This window comes from Odocoileus virginianus, chromosome 3 (genome assembly GCF_023699985.2).
Source record: "Odocoileus virginianus isolate 20LAN1187 ecotype Illinois chromosome 3, Ovbor_1.2, whole genome shotgun sequence".
Taxonomy (NCBI): Eukaryota; Metazoa; Chordata; class Mammalia; order Artiodactyla; family Cervidae; genus Odocoileus; species Odocoileus virginianus.
Genome location: NC_069676.1, coordinates 7,832,155 through 7,853,844, shown reverse-complemented (window position 1 = coordinate 7,853,844; position 21,690 = coordinate 7,832,155). Strand labels below are relative to the sequence as shown.

Sequence of the window (21,690 nt, the reverse complement as noted above, 5' to 3'; positions counted from 1 at the left end):
CACTTGTCTCATGCACCCAACCTGGGCTGGTGATCTGTTTCACCCTAGATAATGTACATGTTTTGATGCTGTTCTCTTGAAACATCCCACCTTCACCTTCTCCCAGAGTCCACAAGTCTGTTCTATACATCTGAGTCTCTTTTCCTGTTTTGCATATAGGGTTATCGTTACCATCTTTCTAAAGTCCGTATATATGTGTTAGTATACTGTAATGGTCTTTATCTTTCTGGCTTACTTCACTCTGTATAATGGGCTCCAGTTTCATCCATCTCATTAGAACTGATTCAAATGAATTCTTTTTAATGGCTGAGTAATATTCCATGGTGTATATGTACCACAGCTTCCTCATCTATTCATCTGCTGATGGGCATCTAGGTTGCTTCCACGTCCTGGCTATTATAAACAGTGCTGCGATGAACATTGGGGTGCACGTATCTCTTTCAGATCAACCAGTCAACTTTAAAGGAAATCAACCCTGAATATTCACTGGAAGGACTGGTGCTGAAGCTCCAATATTGTGGCCAACTGATGCGAAGAACTGATTCGTTGAAAAAGACCCTGATGCTGGGAAAGATAGAAGGCAAGAGGAGAAGGGGATGAGAGAGGATGAGATGGTTGGGTGGCATCATCGACTCAATGGACATGAGTTTGAGCAAGCTCCGGGAGATAGTGAAGGGCAGGAATGCCTAGCGTGCTGCAGTCCCTGGGGTTGCAGAGAGTCAGACATGACTGAGTGGCTGAAAAACAATTCAGACATTGCCAATATCCCCAGAGGACAAATCATCTCTGGTTGATGACCAGTGCCCCAGAGTTTGAGAGTTAGAAACATCCTGATGGAATTTTCAATCAAGATTCCACTCCTTACTTGGTTTTATACTGGACAAAATATTAAATCCCTCTAAGATCCATTTCTACAGTGGAGAATGGAGTTTATATAAGTATTACTTCATAGATTGAAATTTCATTAAAAAGTAAATCAAAGAATCGCTTTGTTAAGCTAAGCTAGGTTACGGTGCATAAAATCTAAATGTACCTCCTCCTGTAATTACTAAGCATTTTATAATAAAGAACTAATGATACATGTGAACTTGTGGTATAAGTTTGAAGTTCTTAATTGTTTTTTTTTAATTATTATCATGAAGCCAATGAATTTGGTGCCCAAGTTTTTGTTTTGTTTTGTTTTTTAGTTAAAGACAAAATGTTACTCTCTTTTTCTAAGGAGGAGAATAATTGTCTAGAGATACTGACTTGACCCCACAAGTCAAGGCTTTGAAGATCCAAAATGTTCGTTAAGACAAATTCCTCAGTATTAGGCTTTTGAGAAAATTTTAATTCAGTATTATGATGAAGTACTAGAAGGTTTACAGCTCTTAAAGACAGGAGTGTTAATGTAGGAGGAGTAACAAGACCTGAATTACCTGGCTTATGTACTTAGTCTCCTAGGATCAGGAAAGTAGCTGGGAACTTTCCTTTCTGTCAGAGCAGTGTCCCAGAGGGAAGTCATGTTCTTAGAGTTTAGAGCAACAAAAAGGAAACATTCTTAATGAGCAGATAAAGGGAGCAGCTGTCCCTGGGCATGTGCAACATTAGTCTGCACAGAACACAGTTGTTTAAGCTCTTAAATCTTCCTTGGAGACCGGGGCTTGCCCTCTTCCTTCTGCTTTGGATATAGAGCTTCAGTCTCCATCATCAACCATCCAGGGAGGAATTTGGACTTCCACCCAGTGATCTTCTTCTCAGAGTTCCCATCAAGGTGAGCCTGAGATTTCAGTAGATACTGCAGGAAAAGATCAAAGAGAATAGAAGCCTAGAAAGTGACCTGAGGTCACCCAAGGGCCAATGCAGCCTTATTCTGAGACCAAAGATCACTGTGGCTATTTGCTAGCTTGCTTAATAAATTAATGTCTTTATTTATGATGCCAAAGGAGAAGGGAACTTGATCTCAGCAAAGCAATTCTCATTTTTGATACTTAAATGATAGTAGAATATAAGCCCAAGGATCTTTTTAATAAAAGGGAGTAGAACAGTAAAATATTGATCTGGCAAGATAGTGAAATGCTGGCATTTCTTTTATTTTTAAAATGGAGCATAATTGACTTTGTTTCCACATTCATGAGAAAGATCCAGACCAGGGAATGTTTGCAAATACATACTTGCAGTAGCAGTAAATGAGACATACATTTCACAGTATCTTCCCTCACTCTGGGTATTCACATAGAAAAAAGATTAATAGGTTAAAAGTTATATGCAAATAAGCATTACTTTATAATTTTTTCATTCCCTATGAGGTAATATATTTTCATGGGTTAGTTAACCACTTACATTCTCTATTGCAAATTGTCTGAGTCCTTTGTTTTTAACAAAGTGGGTCAGAGCATTTTTATTCCTCATTTTGATTATTTTGTTTCAAAAAAGAAATTGCTATTTTTGTTACCAACTAGACAATGACACTTCTTTTATGTATGTGTAGACATACATGTAGTGAATGTATGATAATTTATAAATTGTGGAGTTGAACCTATTAGCTTTATTGTTTCTCTCTATTGCTTTTTTTCTTTCTTTCTTTCTTTCTTTCTTTTTTTTTTTTACTAAAATGGCTTTCATTCCAGTAATTTTAACTTGTGAATCTTTGTTTTAAATGGAAATGACAATGAAAAATGAAAGTTCTCCTGCATCCCTTGGGGATAATAAATCACTCTTTATACATATTTCTGACTGTTTTTCACATTCCTTTATTCCTTACTGCTCTGTTTGGCATTTGGGGATTGGATGTATTTCTAAAACTCACATCTCCTTAGGCCTTTAAAGACATTTAACAAAAGGAAGACCTATTTTTTTTTACCAGAAGACTAGAGACAACCTATATCTCAATAAACATGTTTGAATTCATATATCTTTAGATAAGATGAAATCATAACACAGATACTACCTCCCATTTGAAAAGGTTTTGTTATGTTATTTTATGTCCAAGTCTTTGATAATTTAGCCTTCAATTAGTGACTTATATTGATGTTATTAAATTACTACTATTTTATATTTTTATGTTAGATGTAGATTTTCATTAAATTTTGTTATAAACAATTGTTTATATATTCATATATAAATATATTAGTATATGTGCTGCCAAAGCAAGCACTATATTTTATATGTTATATATTATATATATTATATAAAAATATAAATATATATTATACATATATTTATAACCACTACTATATTTAACCTAATTCATTCTTACTGACAGTTTTTTCATAAATTGTGATTGTGTGATTGCTAAGTCATGTCTGACTCTTTGCAACCCCATGGACTGTAGCTTGCTATACTCCTCTGTCCATAGATTTCTCCAGGTAAGAATACTGGAGTGGGATGCCATGCCCTCCTCCAGGGGATCTTTCTGACCCAGGGATTTAACCTGCATGTCCCTCAGTTCTCCTGAATGACAGGCAGATTCTTTACTGCTGAGCCACCAGGGTTATTACTTTCATTTAAAATGTGTTTCTATATCATGCACACATGTCTATTCATACCCTTTTCTAAAAATGAATGAATAGAATCCTATGTACATCATAGATACTCTTTTTGTTTGTTTCATTCTTTCAGTGGCTGTAGAATATGCCACAATGGTGGCAGAAACCAACACAACATTGTAAAGCAATTATCCTTCAATTTTAAAATATCCCTGGGTGGGAGGGAAAGGCAACTAGATTTCATGTCTGCTTCTACATTCAGCTATTGTGATGCCACATGTCATGTGCCTGGAGAACCCTCTGCTGTACCTTCATGATGGAACCAGAGTGAAAAGAATCTTAGTATTGCTATGAAAACAGTTTTGATGTCACAGAATTCCTTTGCAAAGTTCTCAGAGATGGCTTTGAGAACCACTGTTTTGTGTCATCAGTAGGTAAGTGTAACCACAAACTATATAAAATTCTTTCATTGTTTTTAAAAAAAAATTGTAATGATGGGACTCTGCTGCTCCTAATTTTGAAGGTCTTTCATATTCTTTGTTATTCCACTGCTGTTATAACAAGGCTACAAAAATATTGTGGGATTGTGAAGTTCAAACTGTAGTTCTAACCAGGAGTGATTTTTCTCCCAGGAGACGTTGAACAATGTGTGGGGAAATGTCTGTCCGTCACACAGGAAAGGAGGGGATGGAAACCAGGGAAGCTCTAGACTTCCTCCAAGGCACAAGACAGACCCCACCACAGAGACCAAACTGCCCTAGAAGGTCAATAGTGCTGAGACTGAGAAACCGCCAGTTAAAAAACTTCTGCGCTATCAATATCTATGCCTTTCTTCAGCCTGCTTCCCCAAACTCACGACATTTTACATTTGTCAGAAGCATTAGTGAACTCCTTTGCTACCTGTTTAAAAGTCCCAATCCCAAAATGTGACAGCTCTTTAACATTTTTTTTTGTGAAAGAGGTATTTATTGTTTTCCAAACTATTCCTGACTTTGATCAAAGACTCATGTATTTGATCACCATTTTGACTTGCCTATATTATTTTATGCCCGTATACCATATGCCTATTATTCTGCCATTGTCAACTTTTCAAATGATTTTTTTTTAATTACTGTTTCTCAACTGACTTTTGAAGGGTGATTTGGCTACTAAAATTTTTTACATTGCATTTAGTTAAATGTATCTTATCTTCTTACTTCTGAGTTTCCTTCCTTTGTTAAGATAGTTGGCCCTCTTGCTATATTTAAAATGGATAACCAACAAGGGCCTACAGTATAGCCCAGGGAACTCTGCTCAATGTTATGTGGCAGCCTCGATGGGAGTGGCATTTGGGATAGAATGCATACATATATACATATGGATGAGTTCCTTTGCTGTCCACCTGAAACTATTGCAACATTTTAATAAGCTATGTGCTAATATAAAATACAAATTCAAAAGGAAAAAAAATAAGATATTTGGCCTTCCTGTAGATTTTATGTGTGGTTTTCTGAATGTTCACCTGAAGGTATTGCTTACTCTTACAGTGAGTATATAATCCCTCTGATTCATTGCAGTAGGACCGAGGCTGGGAATCAACTTAATTTTCTTTCAATTAGATATCTGTTCTGCCAGATTTCATTCAACAATCCAACCTTTTCAAACCTATTGAAATACAACCTTGACATACTAAATACACTTACATACTGAGACCTAATTTATTGATTAATTCAGCAAATAAGAATTAAACACCTGCTAAGTGCCAAAATTTCTAGGAACATTATGTATCATATTGTTTTATGTCTATGTGTTTTTTAACTTAATTATCAATCCATGTTGAAGTCATCAAATTATTATATCTCATTGCAGTTAGCTTTTGATACATCTTTCAACTGTGTTAAATGTAGTTCTTTTGAAACTACTGTGTATAACCTGATTCATCCTCCCTATCATTCTTTTTACTTTATATAACTTCACATTTATTTAAATTTATAGGTGCACATATTTTTGCATGGCTTCCCCAGTGGCTCAGTGGTAAAGAATCTGTCTGCAGCACAGAAGACATGAGAGACGGGTTCAATCCCTGGGTCGAGAGATCCCCTGGAGAAGGAAACGGCAATCCACTCCAGCAATCTTGCCAGAAAAATCCCATGGACAGAAGAGCCCAGCGGGTTCCAGTCCATAGGATCGCAAAGAGTCAGACTGAGCAATTGAACACAGCACATATATTTGCATACGTTTGAAAATAGGAAAGTGAACAAAACAGGTGAAATTCTGCTTGCTTGGATCTTGCATTATAATGAGAAGTCAGAGTACAATGGAATAAATGTATCTGTCACAGTGTGCTCAGGCTTAAATCATATAAATTTATTCAGTTATTGAAAGGATGGAATTGTCATGGTATGTATAGAATTTTACAGGCTATTGTCTGGGAGGTCTTTGCAGGTCTTTGCAGGTTGGATAAAGGTTGATATTAAAATATGCCCACTGGACTTAACAGAATGAGATCAAAACCCACAGTAGAAGAAAAACAAAGGAGAGATGCCACATAAGAAAACTGAGAAAGGGGCTTTGCTAATCTATCCAATCACATAAAAACCAACTGGTCAAATACAGGACAGTCCCAGGAAAACAAGTCTCCTTCTGTTTGATATTAACAGTCAAGGCATATTTTATTTTGTATATTTCCTTTAGTGAATTACTGTTTTATTTTCTCTGATCAGTTTTCACTAGGGGCATTCAACATTTGTTTTTTGTTTTGTTTTTATTTTATTTTATTTTTAAAATTAATTTATTTAGGGGCATTCAATATAAAGTGTTTCATGTCATAAATTTATTACCATTTTTATCTTTTAAGCAATTTTATTATTATTATTTTTGCTTGGCATCAAATGGGGTTAACCAGGCTGCCAAAAACCAAAGAAGCTTTATCTGCCTCAAAGTCTCTCAAGGACCCCCTCAGTTTATTAGATATTTTCTTTCTCAAGTCCATTTCAGTCCTCTCTCTCTCTGTTTATGGACAGATTGTTTATGTTTATTTAAGTACAAAGCAAAAAAATGGACATACCAATATGGAACCCAAGTCTATTTGTCCATGGGAGACTAAAGAATTTCTGGGTGCCATTTCTAAATTCTCTAGAGAAAGAATATTTGATCTGGCAGCTAGAGCTGTATCTACTCAGAGCCTAAACAGTGAAACAGTGTGAGAGGGAGTGAAAGAACATGGAAACAACATTGATTAGGAGTCCTGGGAATGTTGTGTGAGTGTGTGTCTGTGTGTGTGTGTGCATGGCTTGTGAACTGAGAGCAGTCCTCAGGGTAAGGGTACCTTGAATGATATATTCCAAAGTAACTCATAATACAGGGACCGTAACTCAGTTCTATAAAGTGCTAAGGAAGGGATCATTTTCAATTCACCGGATGCCTTTGCAATGAGATTAATAAAGTGCAAGATTTACATAGTGTGGACAATGGGCTCCCTGTATCTGAAAGCCTGAGCAGCAGCAGGCAGGGTTTACTCTCTCCTCAACATCCGCTAACATCATCTCTCATCACTCTATGGCTTATTCATCCCCCATCACTCACTGGCTCATTCTGGGCCTTGCATTTCTGAACTACACTTCTTCCCCAGGGCCTTTGCACTGGCTGTTCCTTCTGCCAGGCACATACTTCCTCAGGTGACCTTGTCCCTCTCTCTCTTTCTTTCTCTCTTTCTCTCTAGTTCTTCTTTAAGGTGTCTGTTAAAGCGCTACCTTGTTGGCATGTCTTGGTTGAACTCCCAATAAAAATAACACATTCTATCCACTCTTTCCTTTATACATGCTTTCCTTTTCTTCATTGCATCTGTGCTATTTTAGACATGTTACATTGTCATTTTTGTTTGATTGTATTTTCTCACTGCCATTAGTCTTTAGATTGTAAAGACTTATTTTTAAACATCCCTATGCTCTGGCTATGCCTGGAACATGGTCTGTAGTCAATATATATTCCTCAAATGCATGAAAGATATTCTCAAAAACAGTAGTATACATTATGCTTGAATATCAAGCTGACAGTGGGAAATGAATTTCTATAAAAATGGAATAAGGATGCCCTTAATGGGGGCCAGGCAAGCCACCAAATACAGAAATTAATGTAATTTACAATATAACATAGCATTAATTCTAGGTTATTAGGTCTTGCTTATGTGAAAATTAATCTTTTGAAATTTTTCTGGTAGTCACCTCCAGCACATGGAACCACGGAATGATACACGAATTTCAGAATTTTTTCTTCTGGGATTCTCAGATGCACCAGCACTGCAGTCTCTCATATTTGGTCTTTTCCTCTCCATGTACTTGATCTCTGTATTGGGGAACCTGCTCATCATCCTGGCTGTCAGCTCAGACTCCCACCTCCACACCCCCATGTACTTCTTCCTCTCCAACCTGTCTTTTGTAGACATCTGCTTCACCTCCACCACCATCCCAAAGATGCTGTGGAACATCCAGAGCAAGAACAAAGTTATAACTTACGAAGGCTGCATCACACAGATGTATTTTTTTGTACTCTTTGCAGTGTTGGATGACTTACTCCTGACTGTGATGGCCTATGACCGGTTTGTGGCCATCTGTCACCCCCTGCACTACACGGTCATCATGAATCCACGGCTCTGTGGTCTGCTGGTTCTGGTGTCCTGGATCCTGAGTGTCCTGAACTCTTTGCTACAAAGTTTAATAGTTTTGGATCTGACCTTCTGTGAAGACTTAGAAATACCCCAATTTTTCTGTGAACTCAATCAGGTCATCCAACTTGCATGTTCTGACACCTTTCTTAACAACATGATGATATATTTTACATCACTGCTTCTGGCCATTGGTCCCCTGGCTGGAATCCTTTACTCTTACTCGAAGATAATTTCCTCCATATGTAGAATAGCATCAGCTCAGGAGATGTATAAAGCATTTTCTACCTGCGCATCTCACCTCTTGGTCGTTTCCCTGTTTTATTGTACAAGCCTAGGAGTGTACCTTAGCTCTGCTGTTACCCACAGCTCACACTCAAGTGCAGCAGCCTCCGTGATGTACACTGTGGTCACACCCATGCTGAACCCATTCATCTACAGTCTGCGGAACAAAGACATAACTAGAGCTCTGAAAGCATTTATGGGACAGCAGCTCTAACCAGGATGACTTTCCTGAGTCTCAAGAAGTGCCCTTGACTGCAGGACAAAGAGCAACTGAGCCAGGAACTGCTTTTCCTTGATCACATTGTGGACGTAGACCTTGTTCCTTCTATTGATTTCCATGAGTGTCCATTTCTTTGTCTCCACCTCTTTATACAATTTAAGTAACTCACTTTGTAATTCACTTCCGGAGTCTGATAAAGTTTTCCCATTTATCCTTTATCTTATGCCACAAAATTTTTCCCAACTTTTGATCTGAAATATTTGGATATTTTTATTTCTTTCATAGAACAACAAGGATTTCTTAAGAATAATTTCTTCTCAAATAATATATGCTATCCCAAGCAATGTTCATCTTACTTTCCTGAAAGGATAGTCATGTTACATAAAAAAAAAAAAAGTATATTGTTTACTTACAATTAAGGGTTAATTTATCTCCCTCATAAAAGGACATGAGCAATGTCTCAAGGTTCGTTCTATCTCTCTGTTCCTGCATCTATAGGGTGTAGTTTTCCAAGGTATGTCAGCTCCAAGAGTCTTATCATCTTGTGCAAATTCCAGATAGAAATGGAAAAGGCTTCTATAGAGCATTTCAATATTCCCACCCAATAACTTAACATAATATCCAGTACTGTCCATGATTGAAAAGGATGTGGAAAATATGGTATCTTTGCTGGGCATCTTAGCACTCCCAGATGTAATCAGGCTCTGTCAAGAGGGAAGAGGGGAATGGAAAAGTTGCATAACCAATCTATAATGAGCAATCACAAGATTGACAGTGTCCAGAACATTAAAACAAACAATTGCTTGATAGAAGCAGGAAGATCTTGTCCAAAAGGAAGTTGATCTTCACAACTGTTGTAAAACAGTCACACTGTGTGATGAAGAGAGCACTGTCTCCAGCCAATTACTTCAAGGAATTAAAAAAAACTCAGATGTATAGAACAGACTTGTGGACTCTGGGAGAAGGTGAGGGTGGGATGTTTCAAGAGAACAGCATCGAAACATGTATATTATCTAGGGTGAAACAGATAACCAGCCCAGGTTGGGTGCATGAGACAAGTGCTCGGGCCTGGTGCACTGGGAAGACCCAGAGGGATCGGGTGGAGTGGGAGGTGGGAGGGGGGGCCAGGATGGGGAATACATGGAAATCCATGGCTAATTCATTTCAATGTATGACAAAAACCACTGCAATGATGTAAAGTAATTAGCCTCCAACTAATAAAAATAAATGAAAAAAGAAAAAAAAGAAAATAAAGGAAATGTTAATGCCTTTCATCCCCCTCCCCCCAAAAAAACAAAAGAAAAACATTTTAAGGTTTTTGAAGTATTTCTTAACATAGGCTAGAGACATGAACTATGATAATCCACACACTGTGGTAAAACTGAGGCAGTGATGTTGTATTATGGCTTGGGTATCGAGGTATTTGGGGAAAAAATTCAGCAGCCAACCTTGGCCAGAGTGAAAGGGCAAATCCCATCTGAGTGACAAGAGCTTTCAGAATCCTGAGTAAACACCTACTGCACTGCCTTAGATAGAGAACAATTTCCTTTATTAACATTAATTTAGTGGCTCCAATTAACACATATGCATCTGATTCAGGGCTTTCCTGGTGGCTCAGAACAGTAAAGAATCCACTGCAGTGTGGGAGACCAGGGTTTAATCTCTGGGTTGGGAAGATCCCCTGGAGAAGGACATGGCAAATCACTCCAGTATTCTTGCCTGAAGAATCCCCATGGACAGAGGAGGCTGGTGGGCTACAGTCAACAGGGTCACAAAGAGTCAGACACAACTGAGCAACTAAGCACAGTACATCTGATTCAATCCTAAAATATGATGCTGTCAAAGTGCTGCACTCAATATGTCAGCAAATTTGGAAAACTCAACAGTGTCCACAGGATTGAAAAAGGTCAGTTTGCATTCCAATCCCAAAGAAAGGCGATGCCAAAGAATCTTCAAACTATCTCACAATTGAACTCATTTCACATGTTAGCAAGATAACGCTAAAAATCTTTCAAGCTAGGCTTCAACAGTACCTGAACCAAGAACTTCCAGATGTACAAGCTGGATTTAGAAAAGGCAGAGGAACCAGAGATGAAATTGCCAACATCTGTTGGATCATAGAAAAATCAAGGGAATTTCAGAAAAACATCTACTTCTGCTTCATTGACTACGCTAAAGCCTTTGACTATGTTGATCACAAAGCATTATGTAGAGGGTATATCTACCAAAAACAAACTTCAACTTGTTAATCTGGGAATGTCTAAATTTCTCCTTCTTTAAAAAATAATTTGAGTTGAAATTCACACAACAAAACCATTTTAAGACAAACAGTTCAGTATCATTTAGAGTATTCAGTGTATTGTACAACTACCACCTCAATCTAGTTCTAAAACATTTTCATCATTTTACATAAAATCATTTATACATTATAAGAACAGTTGCTCCCCATTACTTCCTTTTCTGGTCCCAGAAAAAGTGTTCCATGTATGTCTCTATGTATCTATATATTATATGCAGTTTATATACAAGGAATCATACAATACATGGTCTTTGTGTTGAATATCCTTCACTTTCATAATATTTTGCCTTTTCATGCAAGTTGTAGCATGGCTTAATTTGTTACTAGATAATATCCTTCATTTTTGAAGGATAGTTTTGCTGGATATAGTTTGCTGGTTAAGAGCTTTTCCCCCAGAACTTTAAATATGGCATCCCATTACCTTCTAAGTCTCATACTTCCCATTAGAAGCTAATCTTACTAATCTTACTGATACACTTCTTGTGAGAAGTCACTTCTCTTTTGCTGCTTTCAAGGTCCTCCATCTTTCTCTTTTGTCAATTTGATTACAATATGTCTCAGGATAGATCTCTTTAAGTTTATCCTGCTTGGAGTTTTTTGAGCTTCCTGAACACATTGATTTGTGTCTTTCATCAACTTTGGGAACTTTTCAGTCATTATTTTTTTAAACATTTGTTCTGCCAATTTCCCTCAACTGTTCTTCTGGGACTCCCTTTATACATAAGTTGTTGCATCCTCCTGGTTTCTTTTAATTCTTTGTACATGGCTCTCTTTAGCTCTCAGAGTATATTCAAGACAGTTTATATTCTTTTTCTGACAAGGCCAGAGTCTCAAATTCTACTATTTGATTTGTTCTTGTGAAAGAGTCACTTTCTCATTTCTCTGCATGCATCATATTTATTCTCCTTATTGTTGAAAACTAAACATTGTGAATATTAAATTGTCACAATTTCAGAAATCAGCTATGTACCTCCCCCTTGAGATATATTGTTGCTGTATTGTAGACTGTATTTGTTTGTTTGCTTAATGATTTTTATAAACTAAATTTTATAGACTATATTTTTTTGCTATATGGGATCACTAAAGTCTCTGCTCTGTTATCTTAATGATCAGCTAGTGATAGATTTCCTAAACTTTGGATCCAAATAAACTTTCTCAAACTTTATTGTTTGGCTGTGTGTGTGTGTATGTGCGCACGTGCACATTCCTGTGTACATTTGGACTTCTTTTAATACTCTGCTGAACATTTAAACATTTAATAATTATTTACCTTTGTCTTCACATGCTGCTTGCCCAGAGCCTTGACTATCAGTCAGAGGTGAGAAATTAAGGCTTTTTTTTCTGAACAGGCTTTCTGCCTAGTCTTTTAAACTCTAAATAATATGTGAATACTTTCATGGTCGTACTTCCAAAGCATCTCCCTCTCCAGTCTTTCCTCCCAGAAATTTCAGTGCACCTACTGTTTGCCCCATTTCGTATTCTCTGCCCCAGACACCAGCAGGTAATTCATCTGTCCTTAAATATGCTCAACAATCACATTCCACATAGCTGCTTTCCCACCGTGAGAGAAATTCCAAGTTAGGCAAAGTAACTTGGAATCTCTTTGTTCGAAGTACATTTTGTGAATCCTTTGAGGAGTCAAAAGAAAGGTCAAAACAGAAAACCACATCTTTTTGCTCTCCATCACTAAGAATCCGCACAGGGACAGTGGTGCCATCTGCCACACTGCCACTGCCAAGAAGGGGATGTTGGAGAAATAATAAGCTAAATTGTCAAAAAGCTTACTAATCTGATTCCAGTTGACTTTTTCTTAAGTGTTCACTTCTTTGCTCTGAACCATCAGTAGTTTTTCAAATTCATGAAGTTGATACCACTTCCCCCAGTATTTTCCATGTTTCTGTGGAGTGTCAGGACATTAGAGTTTCCTGTAAAAGCAGAAAAGTTTGGAAAGATGGGAGGACAGAGAGAATAGGAATTGAAATCAAAGGTATAAAGAGTTTCAAGGAAGAAATGTTGAAATGTCAAATATCAGAAGATAATTAAATGGATGATCATCAGATGAGGCTACTAGTAGATTATTAGTGATATTAACAGGTACAAGTTAAGTAATATTAAAAATGGAAGCCAGATTATGGGAGAAAATAGATGAAAAAATGTTTCAAGTATAGGAAGTACCCAGTGATTATAAAACTTGGGGATTAAAAAATGGTAATGATAACCCTATATGCAAGACAGAAAAAGAGACACGGATGTATAGAATGGACTTTTGGACTCTATGGGAGAAGGTGAGGGTGGGACGATCTGAGAGAATAGCACTGAAACATATATATTATCAAGTGTGAAACAGATTGCCAGTCCAGATTGGATGCATAAGACAAGTGCTCAGGGCTGGTGCACTGGGATGACCCAGAGGATGGGACGGGGAGGGAGGTGGGAGGGGGGTTCAGGATGGGGAACACATGTAAATCCATGGCTGATCCATGTCAATGTATGGCAAAAACCAATACAATATTGTGAAGTAATTAGTCTCCAACTAATAACAATAAATGGAAAAAAAATATCTTGGGGATTCAGTTCCACGATGAGCAGAAGAGAAAACAGCACTTCCCTCATGAACGGAGAAAAGGAAGTAAAATCTAACAGACATGTAAGATCATACCTAAGTACCCTAAGTGATGGCCTGTTCATATTTTCTAAAAACGCTTTGATAATGTTTATTATGACTTTAAAAGCAGTACCTTATCAATTAATAAAGATGATGCTATCCTCTGGATTGGAATATCAAGGCTAATGGATTTGTTTTGACCTTGTAAAGCTATGGATATCTGCAGAGTCCAGCCTATACAGCCAGACATCCACCTCTTACCTTACCATACTTCTCTCATTGCATACCTGGAAACTTCTGTGGATTGCACCTTGAGTAATGTGAACAGAAGTCATTAGAAATGGTTTTGTTGGGAGTCGGATACGTGCCAGTCCTTTGTTGACAACTCCAAGTCCAGGTGCTTGGGACTCATGTGGTCCTGAACCATTTGCCAGCTTGTTTTTGATCGTCAAAGAGATTTCAACTGAAATGTTGAGGAAATACTCACAGGAGAATAAGACATATGGAGAAAAGAGCATCATGACTAAGGTGCATGGGGAGGAGTATGCATATCTCAAAGCCAAGATGCTCCCATGGGTACAAACCTAGCAGAAAAGAAGCTCCTTTCTGTTCTAGCTTCCTCACTCATGGGAACCAAATTTCCCCTGGAATAGGGGACATGGAACAATTAACTTAATGAGCAGTTGTGAGAATTCACCTCTGAAGCCCCGGAAACGGTAAATATGACCCTTTCTCCTCTCACTACAGCTCCACAGTCCCAGGAAGGAGGAAGTTCAGCTGTGCCCTTTCAGAGAATGGATGCCTGATGTCACCTCCCTGTGCTTCCTTGGAGCTGAGTTGACCATCCATCACCCAGGAAAGAAAGGATCAAGGGAACTAGAGACCCACTGAGGGTTTTAGAGTGTGTGCCGTGGGAAACAGGTACAGAGACGGGCAGAACTCTCTGAGTATTAACATGGGTGGCACAAATGAGGATAACACAATGGTAAGAGTCCATTTGCTAAAACACTCTACACAATTCACATCCTGAGTCTCTTTCAATCTCTCTCAGCTTCCTCCTCTCTTCTGAAATCCAATTCTGAGAATATCTCCCCATTCTAATGTGAACTGATGCCAAAATGAATGCTGCCAAAATGTCTCCGGAGGTTCTTATCCAGCTATCTTAGGCATTTTTAAGGAGCCTTTGCAGGTTCCTATATTCTCCTCTATCAAAGATGCACCTCTGTTCTTTAGTCTGTCAAATTTCATGCATTCATTTGTTCAAAAAAGAAATATTTCCTGGGATTCCATATAGTTAACACTTGCGAATCTGTTTACATTAAGTTAGTTAATGATTCTGGATCTCAATTTTAAATTTTGTAAAATGGGGATCATAGTACTATCCACTTCATAATATTAAGATGATTAAGTGAAAGGAGAAAATGCATTTTTAAAGTTTGTATTTGTTTATTTGTGTCTGTGTTAGGCCCACTGCTGCTTTTCTCTAGTTACAGCATGTGTGGGCTCCTGTCTAGTCATGGTGCATGGCTTCTCACTGCTGTGACTTCCCTCGTTGTGGAGCACAGGCTTTAGGGCACTCAGGCTTCAGTAGTTGTGGCTCCAGGGCTCTAGAGCACAGGCTCAGTAGTTGCGGCACAGGAGCTTAACTGCTCCTCAGCATGTGGGATCTTCCCCAATCAGAGATCGAACATGTGTCTGCTCCCCTGCAGGCAGATTCTTTACCACAGAGCCACCAGGAAAGCCTGGGAGATAATGCATTTTAAGTTCCTAAATTGGCCCTAACACTTTGTGATCATCTATACACATTAATCATTATCACTGCATTACTGTAAACACATATTCATTCTTTTAAAAAGTAGTGAAGTTCAGTGTTGGCCTGAGACAGTGGGTGGAATGGGCTAAGGAGGTCAAAAGATACAGATTTCCAGGTGTAAAATAAATAAATCACAGGACTATAATGTACAGCATGGTGACTATAGTTAATAATACTGAATAGCATACTTGGAAGTTCCTACGAGACTAGATCTTAGAAGTTCTTATCACAAGAAAAAAACGTCATAATTATATATAGAAATATTTGTTAATTATACTTATCATGGTCATCGGTTTGCAGTATATACACATATCAAATCATTATGCCACACACCTGAAACTCATATAATGTTATTCATTAACTATACCTCAATACGGGGCATCCCCAGTGTCTCAGCAGTAAAGAATCCACCAGCAATGCAGAAGCCACAGGAGATGGTGGTTTTGATCCCTGGGTTGAGAATATGCCCTAGGGGAGGAAATGCCCAGCAGCTCCATTATTCCTACAGGGAGAATCCCATGGACAGAGGAGCCTGGCGGGCTACAGTCCATGGGGTCACAGGGACAGAGGAGCCTGGTGGCCTGCAGTCCATGGCGTCACAGGTACAGAGAAGCCTGGCGGGCTGCAGTCCATGGGATCACAGGGACAGAGAAGCCTGGCAAGCTACAGTCCATGGGGTCACAGGGATGGAGGAGCCTGGCGGGCTACAGTCCATGGGGTCACAGGGACGGAGGAGCCTGGCAAGCTACAGTCCATGGGGGTCACAAAGAGTCAGACACCATTGAAGGGACTTAGTAGGCACACACCAATTGTGATGATGATAAAATGAGCTTAAGCTATTAAACATATCTCAGGCGCTTGACATTTGGTAGTCCTCAATAGTTTTTAGCTTATATAATAAATTTATCATTCTCATTTACTGTATGTTTGTGGTTTCCAGTTCCTGTTCCAGATTTCTACTTTTGTTACTATTTGAAATGGTTGTAATCTGTTTTTAAGACATTTAACTGTAATTATGAATGCTACTTTTTTTTCTCTCACACTCATTTTTTTCTGCCAATTTTCATTTTTGAATAATTGGAGATTCACAGAAAAGTTACACAGGTACTACAGAGATTTCCATAATGATGATAATGTTTTGGAACTAGATAGGAGTGATTTTTGTAAAATATTACAATATATCAGCATCTGCAACTCAATGTCACCTTAACATATCTACTGGTTTTACAAATTTATGTTATATCAACTGCATTATTAAAGTCATATTCAGTGAAAGAGGTTTTCAGCTTTTAATTCATTTTCAGAAACCAATCTATAATCTTCAAACAATAGTTTCATATCTCAAGGGTGTTAGTAAACAGTATTATTGATTGTAAACTTTCTTTTCTTCTTCAATACTTAAAGGAGAATTCTTTTAATGTTTCTCTCACATGTTTCCATGGTAATTTTGAAGGTAAGGTTTGATGTTGTTCTAATTATTGATCTGCTATCCTACATGCTGAATTAACCAGTCAATCAATAAATTTATTTCTTAGAGATTTTCAATTTTTAATGAGGATTTATAAGTAACATCATCTTGCAAAGTTAAGTATTTTCTTCTATATGTGTCTGTTTTTCTCTTTCTTAATTTTAGGCATTTCTGCTCTTTTTCTTTTCATTGCTTTCATTAAGCATCTGATTTTCTCTATTTGACTTTTGTCAAAGAATTAGCACTGGAATTTATTTCTTGGTCGTAAAATTTTTTCTTCTTCTTCATTTATCAGCTCTGCTTTTAGCTTAATTTTCTGCTTTAGTTAGTTTTGTTTTGTAAAACTTAACTGCATCTTCAAATTTTAAAATGTTTTTCATTCTTGGTGTAGAGTACCTGTGTGACTATTTTTGAAAGAAATAGTAGGATAAAATGAATCTAAAAATCCAGACTTTTGTTGCCACTCAAAATGATTTCTGTCCACGATTTAGCATATCTTGTTATAGATCATTTCCCCTTGGGTTTGTACAAGTATGTGTCTAATTATAAAAGTTCTGTATGCTGATTTAATTTCTCAAGGCCAGAAAAGCAGGTCAACTATCCTCTCATAGCAAGTGTTTGAAAATTTATTTTTCTTTCCACATGATGGAATTTTGCCTTCTTAATCTTTTTTGAAGAGACATTAATTCTAGCAATGAAGACAGTATCCCTCATAGATTAATAGTAGAAAGAATTTTTGTCTAACATTTGTTGCCTTTTTACACTTTCTTTTATGAACCTTTAATATCCTATGACTTTTTCTAAATTTATACATTAATCTTTCTATGATTTATACTTAGGACTTCATAGATTAAATATATTAGTTTTTATCAGTCAAATAGATTATTTTTTATATCCTTTCTCCATAGCATATTCTCATTTATAATTTTTCAACTTATGGTCCAATTATTGATCTTTTCCCCCCTTATTTCTACCAAATACTTTTTATTCAGAGAGAGCTACTGAACCTAGGAACAGATTTTCCAAGTAGCAATGGCAACCACAATTTGTTACCAAAGAGATCAAATTTTTAGCCCCAAATGAAGGGACATCTCCCTGGGTTTGGATTAAGGATATTCCTGTCATTCATGGTAATTATTATCTGGAGTGAATTCTGTGTTTCTTTCCAGCTGATTCTGAACAAACCCAGCAGCCACATGGAAATAAACCAAACAAGAAGCTTTCTCCTCCTGGGATTCACAGAGAACCCAGACCTGCAGCCTCTCCTCTTCGGGCTGTTTCTGTCCATGTACCTGGTCACATTTGCTGGGAACCTGGCAGTCACCCTGGCCATCATCTCAGACCCCCATCTCCACACTCCCATGTATTTCTTTCTCTCCAACCTGTCATTTGCCGACATCGGTTTTACCTCCACCACCATCCCAAAGATGCTATGGAACATCCAGATACAAAGCAAAGTTATCACCTATGAAGGCTGCATCACCCAGATATTTTTTTTCTTTGTATTTGGATGCCTGGACAATTTAATCCTGAGTGTGATGGCCTATGACCGCTTTGTGGCCATCTGTCACCCTCTGCACTATACGGTCATCATGAACCCCTGGGTCTGTGGGCTGCTGGCTCTGGGGTCCTGGAGCCTCAGTGTCACAGGCTCGCTGCTTGAGACTTTGACTGTCTTGAGGCTGTCCTTCTGCATGAACATGAAGATCCCACAATTTTTTTGTGATCTTCTTGAAGTCCTGAAGCTCACCTGTTCTGACACCCTCATCAGTAACATAGTGGTGTATTTTGTGGCTATTGTTCTAGGTGTATTTCCTCTCTTTGGGATTTTCTTTTCTTACTCTCAGATTTTCTCCTCCATCCTCAGAATTCCATCAGCCAGGGGCAAGTATAAAGCTTTTTCCACCTGTGGGTCTCACCTTTTTGTGGTTTCCTTGTTCTATGGCACAGGCCTAGGGGTCTACCTCAGTTCTGCAGTCACTTCATCCTCTAGCACAATTCTGGTGGCCTCAGTGGTGTACACTGTGGTCACCCCCATGCTGAACCCCTTCATCTACAGTCTGAGGAACAGAGACATGAAGGGGGCCCTAGGGAGACTCCTCAGAAGGGCACCATCTCTCAATGATGGGTTGTTGTAGGACTCACATAAGTAGCAAGGATCAAACCATTGGTAGGCATTTTTCACAATCTTGGATATATCTAAACATTAGTTTAATTTTTCTAGTTATGTAATCACTGTATCTTACTGTGCATTGACTTTGACTATATTTAAAGATGGTGTATTATTTTTCTGGGGCTGTTATGACAAAGTACCATAAATCAGTTGGCTTAAGTAACAGAAATTGATTGTCTCACAGTTCTAGAGACTAAAATTCTGAAATCAAGGGTTAAGCAGGGCCCATTCATCCTGAAGCTGTGATCAAAAACCTGTTCCATATCTAGTTTTTTTTAGTTTGCTTTCTGTAATATTCTAGTTTTATATAATTGTGGTCAAGGAAAATGCTTGATGTAATTTCTGTTCTCTTAAATTGGTTGAGGGTGTTTTGTGACCTAGTATGTGATCTATCCTGGAGATCATTACATCTGCACTTGAAAAGAATGTGTACTCTGCTGGGTTTGGATGTAATTTCCTCTAGATAGCAATTTAGTTCAATTGGCCTATTGTGTCATTTAGGCCCACCGATACCTCATTGATTTTCTATATGGATGATCTTTCCACTGGTGGAACTGGGGTGTTAAAATTCTCTGCTCTTATTGTATTATTGCCAGTTTCTCCCTCATGTCAGTTAGTATTTGCTTTAAATATATAGGTGCTCCTGTATTAGGTGTGTGTATGCTAACAACTGTAATATCCTCATCTTGTAATGACCCCTTCATCATTATAGAATGTCCTTCTTTGTCATTTATTATAGCCTTTGTTTTAAACTCTATTTTGTCTTACATGAGTAAAGCTACCCCTGTATTCTTGCTGTTTGCATTTGCATTAACTATCTTTTCCATCCCCCTCACTTTCAGTCTGTTTGTGTCTTTAGCCCTGAAGTGAGTTTTTGTAGGCAGCTTACTGAAGGACTTTTTTTTTCCAACCAGCCACCTTATGTCTTTTTATTGGAATGTTTAGTCCATTGGTATGTAAATATTGATAGCTGTGTACTTACTGCTATTTTATTCCTAGTTTTTCAGTTGTTTTCATGATCTTCTCTGTTCATTTCTTCTTTATGCTTCTCCTTTGTGACTTGATGAGTTTATTTAGTGGTATATTTGGGTTCCTTCCTTTTTTTTATTTTTGTTTATCTCTTATAGGTTTTTGGTTTGTGTTTACCATGAGTTCATATTTCTTCACTCATAATTATATTTACTTGAATAAGCTTGATAGTCATTTAAGTTCAAACATATTCTAAATATTTACATTTTTATACTCCTCTACCCCACATGCTGTGTTTTTATGTCATATTTTACATATTCATGCTTATCTCTCTGCTGTCTATTATAGTTATAGTTGCTTTAAATATGTTTGTCTTTTAATCTATGTACTGATTATTTAAGTAATTTTTAATCCTTACTATATATTTGCCTTTCCTAGTGGAATTTTCCCTTTCCCATAGATACTTCTTTTATATTTAGAGAAGACTACAACTTTTCTTTTAAGATAGGTTTCCTATTGATGAAATATTTCCATTTTTGCTTGTCTGAGAACTTCTTTGTCTCTGCTTGTATTCTGAATGATGATCTTCCAGGGAAGGAGATCCTAGGTTGCAGGATTTTCCCTTTCAGTACTTTCAATGTATCAGGTCACTCTCTTCTGGCCTGCAAAGTTTCTACAGATAAATCAGTTGATATGTGGATTCCCTTGTATATGACTCTGTTTTTCTCTTGCTGCCTTTAAAATTCTCTCTTTATCTATCTTTTCCCATTTTGATTATAATATATCTTAGCATAGGTCTGTTTGGCCTCATCTTGCTTTGGGACCCACTGTGCTTCCTGTATTTGGATACCTGTTTCTTTCTTAAGTTTGGGAAGGTTTTAGTCATAATTTCTTCAAATATCTTTTCAATACACTTCTCTCCCTCTTCATTTGCAATCTCTATAATGCAAGTGTTGACACAATTGATATCATCCCAGAGATCTCACATGTTGCACTGTTTTTTTTATTTCTTTTTGTCTGCTCTTATGATTAGATAATCTCCACTATTCTAGCTTCCAAATCACTTATGTGTTCTTCTGTGTCATTGCGTGTGCCCTTCATTTCAGGTAGAGTGCTTTTTATTTTAGATATTGAATTATCTATTTTTTATTGGGTCTTCTTTATACTTTTTCTGTTGTTCAGTCACTCAGTCATGTGCAACTCTTTGTGACCCCATGGACTGCAGCATGCCAGGCTTCCCTGTCATTCACTATCTTCTGGAGTTTGCTCAAGCTCATGTTCATTGAGTTGATGATGCCATCCAACCATTTCATCCTCTGTTGCCCCTTTCTCCTCCTGCCCTAAATCTTTCCCAGCATCAGGGTCTTTTCCAATAAGTCAGCTCTTTGCATCAAGTGGTGAAAGTATTGGAGCTTCAGCTTTAGCATCTGTCCTTCCATTGACTATTTAGGATTGATTTCCTTTAGATTTGACCAGTTTTATCTCCTTGCTGTCCAAGGGACTTACAAGATTCTTCTCCAGCACCACAGTCAAAAGCATCAATTATTTGGTGCTCAGCCTTTTTTACAGCCCCACTCCCACATCTGTACATGACTGCCGGAAAAACCATAGCTTTGACTATACAGAGCTTTATACCTTTGGATCTATTCTAAGTCACTTCAGTCATGTCTGACTCTTTGAGACCCTACAGACTGTAGTTTCACCAGGTTCCTCTTCCATGGCGTTCTCCAGACAAGAATACTGAAGTGG

The 21,690-nt window shown here is 37.7% G+C and overlaps 3 protein-coding genes across 6 annotated transcripts in view; all 3 read left to right on the top strand.

Moving 5' to 3' along the window:
- Window positions 1-3,700: 3,700 nt before the first annotated feature.
- LOC110121563 (olfactory receptor 7A17-like) overlaps window positions 3,701-21,690 on the top strand; it is a 42,159-nt gene continuing 24,169 nt past the window's right edge. Inside the window, exons 1-2 of one of the 4 annotated variants that reach the window (XM_070462808.1) lie at window positions 3,701-3,901; window positions 14,266-14,439. The gene's annotated coding sequence lies outside the window, so the exon portion shown is untranslated. Of the gene's footprint in view, window positions 3,902-13,735; window positions 14,047-14,265; window positions 14,504-21,690 lie in introns of those variants that run through there. The other 3 variants (XM_070462795.1, XM_070462801.1, XM_070462804.1) reach the window with 3 other exon arrangements.
- On the top strand, window positions 7,679-8,831 carry LOC110121561 (olfactory receptor 7A17-like). The gene has a single exon (XM_020868767.2). It carries the CDS (start codon window positions 7,679-7,681, stop codon window positions 8,606-8,608), a length of 930 nt encoding a protein of 309 aa, XP_020724426.2. The 3' UTR covers window positions 8,609-8,831.
- LOC110124622 (olfactory receptor 7C2-like) lies at window positions 17,981-18,937 on the top strand. Its single transcript, XM_020873231.2, has one exon. The coding sequence runs from the start codon at window positions 17,996-17,998 to the stop codon at window positions 18,935-18,937; it is 942 nt and encodes a 313-aa protein (XP_020728890.2). The 5' UTR covers window positions 17,981-17,995.